The sequence below is a fragment of the Melozone crissalis genome, unplaced genomic scaffold (genome assembly GCF_028551555.1).
Source record: "Melozone crissalis strain CALT ecotype California unplaced genomic scaffold, PUWL_Pcris_2 ptg000092l_1, whole genome shotgun sequence".
Lineage (NCBI taxonomy): Eukaryota > Metazoa > Chordata > Aves > Passeriformes > Passerellidae > Melozone > Melozone crissalis.
The window spans coordinates 1,668,083-1,682,165 of NW_026535869.1; the positions used below are offsets into that span (position 1 = coordinate 1,668,083).

At 51.6% G+C, this 14,083-nt stretch overlaps 1 protein-coding gene and 1 long non-coding RNA gene across 4 annotated transcripts in view; one reads left to right on the forward strand and one right to left on the reverse strand.

Moving 5' to 3' along the window:
* Positions 1–14,083, reverse strand: part of DIXDC1 (DIX domain containing 1) — a 33,909-nt gene that overhangs the window by 5,616 nt on the left and 14,210 nt on the right. For 2 of the 3 annotated variants that reach the window (XM_054291493.1, XM_054291492.1), the window contains exons 2-10: positions 13,528–13,657; positions 12,537–12,662; positions 10,962–11,202; positions 8,387–8,494; positions 2,569–2,681; positions 2,097–2,245; positions 1,088–1,177; positions 932–985; positions 481–531 (exon numbers count right to left, since the gene is read on the reverse strand). In XM_054291493.1, the coding sequence (XP_054147468.1) occupies positions 481–531; positions 932–985; positions 1,088–1,177; positions 2,097–2,245; positions 2,569–2,681; positions 8,387–8,494; positions 10,962–11,202; positions 12,537–12,662; positions 13,528–13,657 (1,062 nt within the window). Of the gene's footprint in view, positions 1–480; positions 532–931; positions 986–1,087; positions 1,178–2,096; positions 2,246–2,568; positions 2,682–4,713; positions 5,282–8,386; positions 8,495–10,961; positions 11,203–12,536; positions 12,663–13,527; positions 13,658–14,083 lie in introns of those variants that run through there. The other variant, XM_054291494.1, reaches the window with a different exon arrangement.
* Positions 5,333–6,212, forward strand: LOC128947263 (uncharacterized). Its single transcript, XR_008484039.1, has 3 exons — positions 5,333–5,790; positions 5,830–5,986; positions 6,027–6,212. It is a non-coding gene; the product is annotated as an uncharacterized LOC128947263 (long non-coding RNA).

The window sequence follows — 14,083 nt, forward strand, 5'->3', positions numbered from 1 at the left end:
CACAGCTACTGCTGTTTGCTCCCTTCTGACAGGCAGCTCTAAAAATACCCCTGCCAGGAGGAGATCAGCAGTGCTGGCACTCCAGAGGCACAAACTGAGCTGTTTCTGGCCAGGACAGGGACACCCCAGGCTCTTTTTCCTGTGCTGCCAGGAATGAGTTCACTGGGCCAATGCTGCTGGGTGGGTACTCCAAGAGAGAAGGGAATAAAAGAGCCAGCCAACCAATTTATGCCTCTTTTTGTTCAGGAGAAACAGGGGGAAATAGAGAAAAAGGGGAATATTTGACCACAATCTTACAGACAGAGCAGAAAACTGGAAACCCAGCTCCTTGCACCTGCCTAAAAATTCAGAAATAAACCACAGGATCCCCCAATACTGCTCCTTCCACAATCTGAGGTTCCTCAGAGGTGTGTGCTGTCTGCTGGCCCTACTCACCTACAGCGCTACTGTTCATTTTTGGTGCAATGCCCCTTTCCTCACCTTTATTCCCTGGAGGTTCCGAGCTTCTTGTTTGTATTTCAGCAGCTCCTTCTGCAAATGCAACACAATTTGGTTAAACGGCACCTTGTGTTGTTAACCCCTTCAGGACCAAGCAGAGCTGGTGTTTTCCCTGCAGGAGGAAGCACATCACTCCTCTTGCCACAGATCCTAGAGCCTGAGACACTTTAATGAGTTACAAACATGACAAAGAGCTGAGCTCTGTTATTAAAGTCCTGAGGAAAATAATGATTTCCCAGTCCCCCAGATCTGTCCTTCAGGCCAACATCAAACACTTCCCCAGCATCAGAACCGGTCTCAAGCCTCCAGAGTTGGATCCCTCAACTATAACCCTGAATATTTCCAGTTTTATCCATCCTGTTGCCCACCCTGCTTCATCCCCACCCTGTTTTCCTCTAAAAAAATCAAGTGGGACAATCTGTCACCCTCTGACCTTCAGATCTTGATTTTCCTCCACGCTCTGGTCCAGGCGGCTCCGGATGATGATCTGAAAGCAAAACATCAGCATTAATGTGGTTATTGTGCAGCAGGGGCAGGGCAGGCCCAGAGGCAGCTGCAGCAGGGAAAGTGGGTCCAGGGCTGTGCTCACCAGCTGCTCCTCAGGGCAGGCTCCACGCTCTGAAAGCTCAAAGGATCCTTCCTGCTCATCCTCAGGTAAAGACCCATTGAGCAACAAAGCCTGGGGAGATAAAGGCAAAAAAATAAATCTCATTTTCAGAGATTTCAAAGGGAAAGAGGTGAGCTTCACTCCTATCAACAGTTCCTAACCAGCTTTATTTCCCATTTCTGCTGATTTGTTCCCCTCAAAAATGAGTAAAATGAGTTGTTTTTTTTTTATTTTTCAGGAATGAACAAGAAGATTTATCCCCTGACAAACTCTCCCAGGGGTCTGTCAGCCCATGCTCTTCCCCACAGAAAGAACCAAACAAGGACAACTCAGATTTCCAGGGAGTGAAGTCTCAGCTTCGGCACCTTATAGGGTGTGTGTGCATCAGATCCCCAACATTTCAACCAAACTGTCACAATCTGGAGCTTCCCAATTATTGAGTAAGAGGAGGAAAATTGATGAACCAAATCCAATTTCCTGCCTGGCCACATCAGCTGCCTCTCCCCACTCCCAGGGGACGAGGGGGCAGCAGTGCCAGTCCCTGCTCCCAGTGGGCACAAAATGCAGGGATTTTACCAGTCAACCAAGGAATTTTTTCTTTTTTTTTTTTTTGGTGACTCTTTTGTGTCCTGCCCATTGTCCCCTGGGGAAAGTGCCCGCCCAGCTGCCTGTGCTCCTCACACAATCTCTGCTTTGTTTACTGCCACATAAATATTTACAATTCAAAGCCACTGTGGTTCCCAGCACAAACAGAAAGGGATGTTCTGAGAGAGTTCAGTGCCTTCACCATATGGATCAAGGGGCTCTGTTCCCCAGGCACACCAGACACACACCGGGCTGAGGGGCAGGGAGGGGAGTGAGGGAAAGACCCCAGAAATGAATTGTGGGGAGAACGTGCCAAAAGTGAAGGCTCATCCAAGCTGACAGACTGACTGACGCAGGGCTGGGTGACCCTGGGAGGGAGCACTCTCTGAGAAGAGAAATCTCTCACCTGCAGACCCGAAATCATCTTCTTTGCCTCCTCCATTTCCTTTTCCAGGTGGTCCTGCTGCTCCAGGAGCTGCTCCTCCCATGAGCTCTCCAGGTAGGACCCAGAGCTCCCCGGCTGCCACTCGGGCTGGAAGTGAGCCTCGGCCTCTTCTGCAGGAGAGAGGGGCTGGGTGTGCTGCAGGCAGCCCCGGGGGCCCTGCTGCTCTGCCGGAGCCAAGGGGGACAGCTCAGCTGCCCCAGGATCCCTGCCTCATTCCCGAGGCCATCCCGGCTGTCCTACACACAGTTCATCTATAACTGCACTCAGGAGATCTCCACGCTCAGCACTGGGGACGGTGACAGAGGGGGAGAAGCACTGGGGGCTTTGCAGAGCATCCCTCGGTGCCCAGGGACACCCTGGAGGCAGCACTGACCCACTGCAGCCCCTGGGGAGCGTTTCCAGTTTGTCACAGAGAACAATGCCAAGGTTTTACCTGGTTTAGGCTCCGTTTCTTCAGCCTGGAGGATCACCAGCCTCTCCTTCTCCTCGGAGGGGGCTACAGTGGATTCACTCTTTGCACTGTGCACAGGGCTGGGTGAGGTCAGGCTGCAGAGCAAGGCAGGAACAGCTCTTTTAGATGCTGGAGATTATGGTAATCAACACGAATTTTGAACAAGCATTTCTCCATATTCACTTTTATCTAAGAATTATCTGCATCCCAGAGGAACCTTCAACAACCCAGCCTGGACATGTAATTTCTTGAATTCAGACTCTCACACTGGGGTAGGACTACACTGAGGAGTCATTTACTGCCAGCCTTATGCTGGACAAAAATCCATCCTGGCTTCATCTCTTGCTCCAGAGCTTTCAGATTAATCTTTCCAACTTTAAATCCCAATATATTTGAGAGTCAGATTCCACTCACTCGTGTTCTTCGATTAAAACTTCTTGGAAGTGCCCACATATTTTCACAGGAGCCATCTCAGCTGACTGGGAAGTTCAAGCAATCTTTTTCTCAGGAATTCTTCCTGAGTGCATCTCCCAGACAACATCAAAAGGTGGCTGAAGCTCACTGACCCATTCAATGTACCCCGAAAGTCGCAGGGATTAATCCTTGCAAGTGCGAGCAGGAGTTAATTTTTCATTCTCCCCCAACACAGAAGCAAAGGGCAGGGAACAAAAAAAAAAAAAACAGTGTGGAAATAATATAATAGGTTTAGAAAAATAAGAGGCTTCAGCAGCTCCCTCCCTGCATCTTCCCAGCACTGCTGCTCGTCTCCCACAGCTCCCACAGAATGGGCCAAGCCCTGCAATAGAGATGGAAATGACTTGCTGCTCCTGCCTGCCCCACTCCCACGGCCAGGACAGCCTCTCCTCATTCAAATTACAGACCTGAGGCCAGATTTTTGTGGCCCAGACTCATCCTGAGTTAAAGTGAAAGAATAATCAATGTCCAATAGAAATGTCCCACAGGGACAGTGCCAGTCCTTTCAGGTGTGTCCCTGATGCTTAAAGGACTCCTGGCTTTGCTCCAGGATTTACCTCCAGGAATTCCAAATCCATCACAGCAGTCCCTCATTAGACATATTTTTAATATCAAATTTAATATCAATTTAATATCAAACCAGCCCCTGCTCCTTCTTATTCCTGAATGGGGGCATGGCATAAAATTATGGGGTTTTTAAAAATGCTGTTTATGACTTGATTTGGCAGTTCTGCTGGGATTGCATTACGTAACAAGGGCCAGAAGAAAGGATGGGACTTTCACACCACACAGACGCCAGCAGGAAGCCCAGCTGGTCTGACATGGCCAGCAGCTCCAGGAGGGATTTCACTTCTTTCTAGGAACAGATCTCAGAATTCCCTCCCTCCCTCCTGCTCCCAGCTGATGCTCTGAACCTGCCCTCACCCCGAGGCACTGCTGGTCCTCATCCATGCAGAAACTGTCCCAGAAAAACACCACCAGGCACAGATGGGAGAGAAGGTGGTGAAACAGGGGAAGGGAAAAGGATGAGCAGGGTGAAAAACAAGCCTGGAAATAACATTCCACATCCGCTTCTCCCAACACGGGATCCACAGCCCAATGCCGAGAAAAGGCATCACAAGTGGGGATAGGTCCCCCCAGCACAGACAGCTTTACATTTCCTGAGGTATTCCCACATCCCCAGACCATTTCCAGGCGGTTTTTCTATTTCCAAAGGCCCCTGGGCTCAGCCAGCATCCACAACCTCCTCCCAAACACTGCAAACAGTGCCCAAACAGGGCCAGAGGCAGCTGAAGCAGCAGCACAGGTCAGACTGCTTTCTGCATCACCCAATTAATGCTGCAAACACTTGCCCAGGTTCTGTATCAATCTGAGCCATCAGAGAGTGAAACAGCCTCTGATGCAACGCCTTTAAAAGTGCACAACAATTCCCTATTCAAGCATGCAGGAACCAGGGCTGGGAAATGAAAGCTTTCCAAGAGAGATTTATGATGCAAACTGCTCCACTTTATTCCTTCCACCACTTGGTTCCTTAACCCACATCCTGCCTCCCCAGAGCCCCCGATCCTCCAGCACAGCCCAGCTTCAGAACAACGAGCCCCTGGATGCCCCGGATTCTAACAAACACCCATCACGATGCACACATTCGCTCACCATTTGACCTGCTTCCCTCCCATGATCCCACGTGAAGCTGTGGCCTCACAGAATCCGCAGGATCCCGGCTCTGCTCATTCCTCCTTCCCTTCTCCACCGCCCGGGGCTCAGCTCCTGCCAAACTCCGGGGCAAATTCTGCGAGCCCGAGCGCCGAGGAGATTCCCGGCAGGAACAACACACGAACACACACACACAAAACCGGCTCAGGGGCTCCTCCGGCCGAGAGGCAACTGCAGGAACGGGCTGGGTTCGGGAGCCGGGGGGGAATTGTGCAGCCTGCCCGCGGCTCCCGCTGCTTTCCCTCGCTCGTTATTCGCCTCCCGCTGCTGCTGCTGCATTTTGCTCCGCTGCACAGCCGCTTGTTTTCATCACAAGGCTCCGGGCTTGCCGGGGGTGTTTCTCATCCCATCCCGCCCTCCTTGCGCTGCCGAGCATCCGAGGAGGGAGGGAAAGAAGGAGCTGCGGCCGGTGCGGGGTCCGCGCGCTGCCGGGGGGTGCGGGATGGGCTCGGGATGCTCCCCCGGCTTTAGGGGGATGCGGGATGTGCTCAGGCTGCTCTCAGCTTCCAGAGGGTTCAGGCTGTGCTCAGGCTGCTCTCAGCTTCCAGAGGGTTCAGGCTGTGCTCAGGCTGCTCTCAGCTTCCAGAGGGATGCGGGATGTGCTCAGGCTGCTCTCAGCTTCCAGAGGGATGCGGGATGTGCTCAGGCTGCTCTCACAGCTTCCAGAGGGATGCGGGATGTGCTCAGGCTGCTCTCAGCTTCCAGAGGGATGCGGGATGTGCTCAGGCTGCTCTCACAGCTTCCAGAGGGTTCAGGCTGTGCTCAGGCTGCTCTCAGCTTCCAGAGGGATGCGGGATGTGCTCAGGCTGCTCTCAGCTTCCAGAGGGATGCAGGCTGTGCTCAAGCTGATCTCCCCGGCTTCCAGAGGGATGCAGGCTGTGCTCAGGCTGCTCTCAGCTTCCAGAGGGATGCAGGCTGTGCTTAGGCTGCTCTCCCAGGTTCCAGAGGGATGCAGGCTCTGCCCAGGCTCTCTCAGTTTCCAGAGGGATGCAGGCGCTGCTCAGGATGCTCTCCCAGGTTCCAGAGGGATGTGGGCTCTGCTCAGGATGCCCTCAGCTTCCAGAGGGATGCAGGCTGTGCCCAGGCTCTCCCAGGTTTCCAGAGGGATGTGAGCTGTGCTCAGGATGCTCTCCCAGGTTCCAGAGGGATGCAGGCTTTGCTGAGGATGCCCTCAGCTTCCAGAGGGATGCAGGCTGTGCCCAGGCTCTCCCAGGTTTCCAGAGGGATGCAGGCTTTGCTGAGGATGCTCTCAGCTTCCAGAGGGATGCAGGCTGTGCTCAGGCTGCTCTCCCTGGCTTTAGGGGGATGCAGGCTGTGCCCAGGCTCTCCCCATTTCCAGAGGGATGCAGGCTGTGCTCAGGCTGCTCTCCCCGGCTTTAGGGGGATGCAGGCTGTGCCCAGGCTCTCCCAGCCCAGGCACGGCTCCCTGTCCCTGTCCCTGTCCCTGTCCTCGTCCCCGTCCCTGCTGCTGTCACTCGGGCTGTGCAGGCACAGCCTTTCTCCGAGATGCCTGGCTCGGCGGTGGGGGAGGGAATGCTGCTGGAAGGGGAGGGGAAACGGAGAGGGATGGGTGAGGGGCTCGGCAGCCTGGGGATCAGCTGATTTTGGGCAGATTTCTCCATGAATCATTTCGGCAGCCTGCGCTGCCCTCCCTGGCAATCGGGAGGGCTCAGAGCCGGGGATGCTGCCCTGGGACACCTCAGCTGGCAGGAGGAGGGGTCCCTGCACTCAGCAACGTCTGTCACCATTTAAAAATGCATCTCGTTCCTCCCGGCCTGTTCTCCAAACCGAGCCAAGCCCATTCCTCCCTGCGAGGAAAGGGAAAGCATCTCAAAGCATCTCGGTTCCATCGTGCAGAATCGTGCCAGCACAGACACCCCCAGCAGCTGCAGGGGAAGAACTCTCCCAGGTTTTGATCATTTTGGGAAGATTCTCGCTGTGTTCTGCCCTATCAGCAATAATATCACCAGAGAATCCGTGACATTGTGGGGAAAAATAAAATAGAAACGCAGGATGTGCGGAGAGATTTTTGCTTACCACGAAAATAAGGGCAATAATAATAAAAAAATAATAAAAATACTAAAAATAAATAATACTAAAAGAATAAAATAATAAAAATAAATAATAAAAATAAAAGAAAAAAAAAATAAAATAAGAATAATAAAAATAATAAAATAATAAAAATAAATAATAATGAAAGAATAAAAGAATAAAAACAATAAATAATAATAATAAAAGAATAAAAGAATAAAAAATATTTAAAAAATTAAAATATAAGGGAACAGCAGCCACCTGATGGGGCAGGAGAATACATCAAATATTGCATCTCCCTTGAAGGGAGGGATGGGAGCGGGCAGCAGCATGTGGCACTCCTGAGCTCCCTGCTCAAGAGCCAAGCTCCTGTGGCATTATCCATGCAATGCTGCTGCCAAGAGCAGATTTTTACATCCCCCCTGGCAGGCTGGCCTCCAAAGCACACTGCTGACATCATGTGGAGGCACCGCTCCAGCACTGCCTCCCCGGGAGCCCCACGCTCCTCCAAAAGTCTATTTATAAACACGCCCTCAATGACACGCAGCGCAATCGGGGGATAAGCACAAACTCTTGTGTTTTTCTCCTCTGTTGGGCAAAGCAACCTTAATTTCCAGGTACACGGAGAATTATCGGTGCTGTGGAGTGTAAAAATTGGCCTGAGAAACGCTGGGGGAACGTCGTGCCTGCTGAGAGGCTGTCAGCGGCAATCTGTCCTTGGCAAATGAGCTCCTCACTCCCTCACAAACGGGAGGAGGCACTCGGGGAACAGCCCAGGCAGGGAAGGACACGGAAAATCAGAGCTGGGGCTTCCAGGGGCAGTGGGAGGCTCTGAGGCAAAGAGCTGCAGCTCCCCACGAGCAGCCCTGCCCTGGAATCTGCTCCAGATGAGATGCACTGGAGCACAGCTCCATTTCCAGAGGGAGTGCAGTTGTTCAGTAACTCAGCTCTGGCTCTTCCGAGTGGTTTCTGGTTCTCTGGGGGCAAAGGGAGCGGCTTCCCTTTACTACAGAGCTCTCCATGCTGGATCAGCTCCCTCACTGGAGCAATTTTCCTTCAAAAGCCCTTTTTGGCTGCATTTTCTCACAGAAAACTGCTTCACATTGATTCCTGAGCTTTCACCCTCCAGAAACAGCCAGGGATGCCCTTTTCCATCAGAACTGAGTGGATTTTGGTGAGGAGAACAGGCACTATAGGCAATGTCAGGCACAGGAGACACCTTGGCAATAAAATTCCTAATTTCCTCACCTGACAGGGTGACATCTCGGAGAGGAGACACCTTGGCAATGAAATTGCTAAATTCCTCACCTGGCAGAGTGACATCTTGGAGAAGAGACACTTCAGCAATAAAATTCCTAAATTCCTCACCTGGCAGGGTGACATCTCGGAGACATTTTGGCTATAAAATTCCTAAATTCCTCACCTGATAGGGTGACATCTCGGAGACATTTTATTTGTAAAATTCCTAATTTCCTCACCTGGCGGGGTGACATCTCAGAGAGGAGACGCTTTGGCAATGAAACTGCTGACCTGGCAGGGTGACATTTTGGAGAGGAGACACTTTGGCAGTAAAATTGCTCACCTGGCAGGGTGGGGCTCCAGGGGCACGTGCTGCTGCCCCTCGTACTGCTGCACCAGCGCCCGCACGCTCCAGCAGGGATTCTCAATCTCCTCGTCCACGCTGCTGCTCCTGGGGGTGACAGGCACAAAATGAGGGGAGCCTCACCTGGGTGCTGCTGGAAATCTTGTCTCTCCAAAAAAAGGAGGGAGGAGAGAGCCAGAAAAATGCCAATTTTCCCATCAGGGATCCCCATCTTCTTGGTGTTAAGGGAAAACAGGCAAACAGGCCTTGTTGTTTTAAACTCATCCCTAATTCTGTGACTATAAAACTACAAAAGTTCTGAGAATGCAAGGAGACATCACAAGGACTGGCTTTCCTGAAGAACTGCAAGGGAAACCTTTAACATTTCATTTTCCAACCACAGTTACCATCTCAGCCTCCTTTCCAGGCTGTTTCATGGGTGCTCCCTCGAGCCAGTATCAAATGGGGAATGACCTTCAGCTGTGTAAATGAAACCCTGCACAGCCCCAGCACCTGGCTCCCAGCTAAATGTCACTGCTATTATTGTTATTGTCACCCCCACAGCACCTTTGGCAAGGGGAAAATGGGATTTTCAGCATTATTCCCTGTGTGTGTGTGGATTTTCAGCACCCCAGGATTCAGCAGCCACCTGGAGAAGTGGCAAAGATACATTTATGTGGGAGTCCTTAAAATCAGAGGCGTTTGGGAAAGCTGCAAAAGGCCTCAGAGACAGCAGAACTGTGATTGGAGCTGAGCAGTACCATGCGATTGGTCAGAAGAAAAATTATGTGAGAAGTAGAAAGTAAGGACAAATAGAACAATGGTCTGTGTATTAACACTTGGCTAGAATAACTCCCTAAGCTACAGAAAAGTTTATCTAAAGTGAGATATTAGGGAGTTCTAAGCTTAATAATGGAGCTCTGTGTGTTGTGTTTTAAGGCTTACAAGCAGGTATTGTATTTGAAATAAGCAAGCATTGTTTAACCAAAGGTACCTGTGCTTATGGTGGTTGGATGGAACTACTGTCAATGTGCTTTTGCTTTGTGTGATTGGTCAAAAAACTTATAAAGTGAGTTGTAACATTAAGTTTTTTGTCTGCTGCCTGGGATGTGAGCTGGTGGCATCTTCCCATTGTCATAACCATGGAATGAAGCTGATGCTGGAAAATAAAACAGCTCAAAGCACCTTCCCAGGTGTTGGAACCCAGGAAATTCCTCTGGCTGCCCTGGAGGGCTCCAGCCCCTGCTCGGGGGGCTCAGAGACCCTGGCACAGAGCCCCAGCCCCCTGTGCCTTTGATTGAGCCCTTGGAAAAAACAATTACCAACCTTATATGGAGAATTACAAGTCAAGAGAGTTTAAGTAGAATAATAGTTAGTTTGTCACAGAGTGAAAAATAGATTTTTGGGGGTTTTAGAATGGGGGCTCGAGGTCCCAAGATGGAGGAATCTGGGTGTATCCTGTCCTTCTCCTTCTTGGCCTCCATCTTCTGCTGTGATGGTGGCACTTTTGGATTGGTTTAGAGTAGAAGCTCACTGTCCAACATAGGTGATAGCTATTGGGAAGTTATGGTAAATATTGTACAGGTAGTTTTTAGTATAAAAGATAACACCAGAGTGCTTCAACCCAACCTGCCAGACAGACCTGGGCAGGTCAGCAAAAGAATTTTATAGACAAGGAACAATAAACAACCTGGAGAATGAGAACTGAAGAGTTCTGACTCCTTTTTCAACTGCTGGGCTGGGAAAAGAGAATTTCTAACACATCTGGGGGTCACTGTGTTTTGCAGAGATGAACAAAACTCCACAACTTTTGGAGTTGTGGAGTTTGGTTCATCTTGTTCATCATGTTGCATACAATTTCACAATTGGTTCATACATATTCATTTTTACGAATTTTGTGTGACATTTGCTGCTAGTTCTTCTTCATCAGAAGGAATTCCTAGGTCAGGGGTACCTGCTCTCACAGCAGTCTCTGTCTCTCTCTATCACTTTCTGTCTCTCTCTCCCTTATCTCTGTCCTTCACCGAAGCAGTTTCTCTGAGCCTGGGCTTTTGCAGCCAGAATACACCGCAAGCTACGTCCCAGACATCTTTTCACTAAAAATCCTTTCTTGGGATTTTTTCTCTTCTGAGAAGCTGGGAAGCCTCAGGAACAAAATGTAAACAATGGTTATCTGCTGCTGTGGAATGCAACAGGTGAATCTGTGATTGGTCTCTTGTGGATGTTTGGATTTCGTGACCAGTCATGGCAGAGCTGGCTCTCGCTCTCTGTCGAGCCAGCTGCCTTTGTTATCATTCTTTTCTATTCTATCCTTAGCTAGCCTTCTGAGAGAAAACCTTTCCTTCTATTCTTTTTAGTATAGTTATAATGTAATGTATATATCATAAAATAGTAAATCATTCTGAACATACAGCCAACATCCTCGTCTCTCCCCTCACCTGAAGACCCCTGTGACCACTGTCACAGCCACACACTTAAAGACGCACATTCCACCTAAACCAAAACAGATTTCCACCCTGGAAAACTTCCCCTCTGCCTCAGCTGTGAGCAGCAGAGATCCCCAGAGCAGCCTCACCTGTGCCTGTGCCTGAGCAGGTCCCGGCCGGAGTGCTGGACGTCCTGCCGGACGTCGGCCAGCGCGGCCGCCGCGCCCTGCGCCACCGCGGCGGCCGAGCGCGGCCGGGGCCGGCCCGGGGGGGCTGCCCAGCCCCTGCCCCCCCAGCCGGCGCTGCCAGCCCTGCCAGAGCCCGGCTTGAAGTGAGCAGCCAAGGCCAGGATCAGCCTCATGGTGGATTTCAAGTTGCCCTCGACGATATCTGCGAAACGCAAATGGTTGGGTGGTTAACGGGGGTGCTGGCAGAGCTGCGGGTGCTGCAGGAGAAATGGAGACAGGGAAAGGCAGCTGGGGCAGCTCAGGGTGGGAGGAGGAGCAGGACAGGAGGCCTGAGCTGCCACAGCTGACCCCAGAGCTCTGCATTTCATCTGTGGCATTGGGGCTGACTCCAGAGCTTTGCATTTCATCTATGGCATTGAGGCTGACCCCAGAGCTTTGCGTTGCATCTGCACTGGAGCTGAACCCATGTGCATTGGAGCTGACCCCAGAGCTTTGCATTTCAGTTGCATTGGAGCTGACCCCAGAGCTTTGCATTTCCTCTGTGGCATTGGAGCTGACTCCAGAGCTTTGCATTTCATCTGCACTGGAGCTGACTCCAGAGCTTTGCATTTCATCTATGGCATTGGGGCTGACCCCAGAGCTCTGCATTTCCTCTGCATTGGAGCTGACCCCAGAGCTTTGAATTTCATCTGTGGCATTGGGGCTGACCCCACAGCTCTGCATTTCAGCTGCATTGGAGCCACACCAGTGCTGTCATTTAGGGGCCACAGCTCAGCCCTGGTGGTGCAGGGCACTGCAAAGTGCTGCCACCTCCACAGCACAGCCCTGAGCCTCCCTTCATGGCCATTTCCAGCAGTTAATTACTGGACATGTAATTACTGAGTGCTCACTGAGGAGCACAGCAGTTACTGAGGATTGCCACTGACTTTCTTGGCAGAGAATTCTCTTTTTTAAAACACTAAAGGCAAACAGCAATGCATCTCTCCAGTGGTGGCATCCTGTGCCATCAGCTGTTTGCAGCACCCTGCAAATGTAAATGAATCACATTCAGTGAGATCACACGAGTGTTTTCCAGCACACTGATGTCATGGCAAAGATCAGCCACTCTCCCAGACCAAGATTTCCCAAAACAATTCAGTCAGAGCTGCTCAAAGTCCCGACTAAGCCACGCCACAGACATGTGATTGTGTGTTGTGTCTCCTCTCTGTTTCCAGCCCACGGCTTCCAGTGAACCACAAATATTTTTTCCACGTCTCCTTTCACTCTAGCAGGTTTATGTGTCCTTTTGGTGAAGGATTCCAGGCTTGTATTTTTCATTACACCATTGACTGGGCTTCTGAGTGCTCAGTAGCAGGAAAAAAGTCACTTTTTTTTTTTCTCTGCATTCCCCATCTTTCAACCCAAAAATGTCACTAAACCAGAGGGGGAGAAAACTTCCAACTGCCCCACAAACTGACACATGAATTCACTCATAAGATAGAAAACAAAGCCAGAAACAGAATTTCAGCAGCAGAAATCCCCCCAAGGGCCACACACCTTTAGCTGACGTCTGGTGCATGCGGATCTTTCTGGATGCCACGAACTGCAAGACTCTCTCCACATTTTCCCTCATCTCCTGCTGGCTGCTGGGGTTGGGCTCGATGCCACTCAGCTTCTCACCAGCTGGAGGGAGAGAAAAAGCTTTATAAGAGGAGAGCTGAAGCTCTGGGCACTGCCAGGGGAATCGCTGGCACTGCTCTGGTCTCATGGCTGGTGCTGCATGGGGCTGGTGGTGCTGCTCAACAGGAACCAGCACCAGGAGTGACTGGTCCAGTTTAACAGGAACCAGCACCAGGAGTGACTGGTCCAGTTTAACAGGAACCAGTACCAGGAGTGGTCCAGCTCAACAAGAACCAGCACCAGGACTGACTGGTCCAGCTTAACAGGGACCAGCACCAGGAGTGACTGGTCCAGTTTAACAGGAACCAGCCCCAGCAGTCACTGGGTTTGGGGCTGTGTTGGGATGATGACAAGGTTTTGGGGCTGGATTCTGGCAGGATTTGTGGCTCCCTGAGGGACCCACGCTGGAGCTGCCTCTTCCCAAAGGACTGAGCTCCATGGGAAGGGCTCAGCTGGTGCCAAATGGGACAGACCCACCTGGGGGGAGTTTGGAGAGCCGTCCCCCACTGGGGCAGGGGCTGGGGGTGAGCAGGAAGGAGCAGTGAGCACAATGAACTCACTGCAGCCCCATTCCCTGTCCCCCTGCCCAATGCCATCAGCACACAGGTCACTCTTCCCAAAAACCACCCCTAACTCCCTGTGGGAGCTCCCAGTGCCCCTGCCAGCCTTGCCCATCTGCTCCAACTGCCTCTGAGCCATAAGGGCTCTAATAAAACTGCATTTGTGATCTGATTTGTGATTGTTTTCCTTCCCAGCCAGCTCTGCCACCCCCAGCAACATCTGCCCGACAGATGCCAGAGCCAGGGCAGCCCCTGCAGGCCAGAGCCAGAGCTGAGGGGGATAAGCAGGGCCAGATGGCAGCACTGACCTACAATCTCGATGAGCAGGGCAAGGGTGACCCCATTCCGCAGGTCCTGCCTCAGGTCTTGCACTGGCCTCACCCCCGGCTTCTTCTTCAGCTGGGAATTCACCCAGGCCACATAGGCCTGCAGCTGTTGCTGAAACAGAAACCAGAACGTTTGCATTGCAGGGATTTCGCTTTTCTCTCTGGGTTTCAGAGATCTCAGCCCCTGCCCTGGGGAGCACAGAGCAGAGGGGTCACCCCAGAGCCTGGCTGCCAGCCCTGCCTGCTGGGGCAGCTCAGGGTGCGAGGAGAGAGCAGGACAGGGGTGCTGGGCTGGCACAGCTGAGCCCAGAGCTCTGCATTGCATCTAAACTGGGGCTGAGCCCAGAGCTCTGTATTGCATCTGCATTGGAGCTGACCCCAGAGCTCTGCATTGCATCTAAAACTGGGGCTGACCCCAGAGCTCTGCATTGCATCTAAACTGGGGCTGAGCCCAGAGCTTTGCATTGCATCTGCATTGGAGCTGACCCCAGAGCTCTGCATTGCATCTAAACTGGGGCTGAGCCCAGAGCTCTGCATT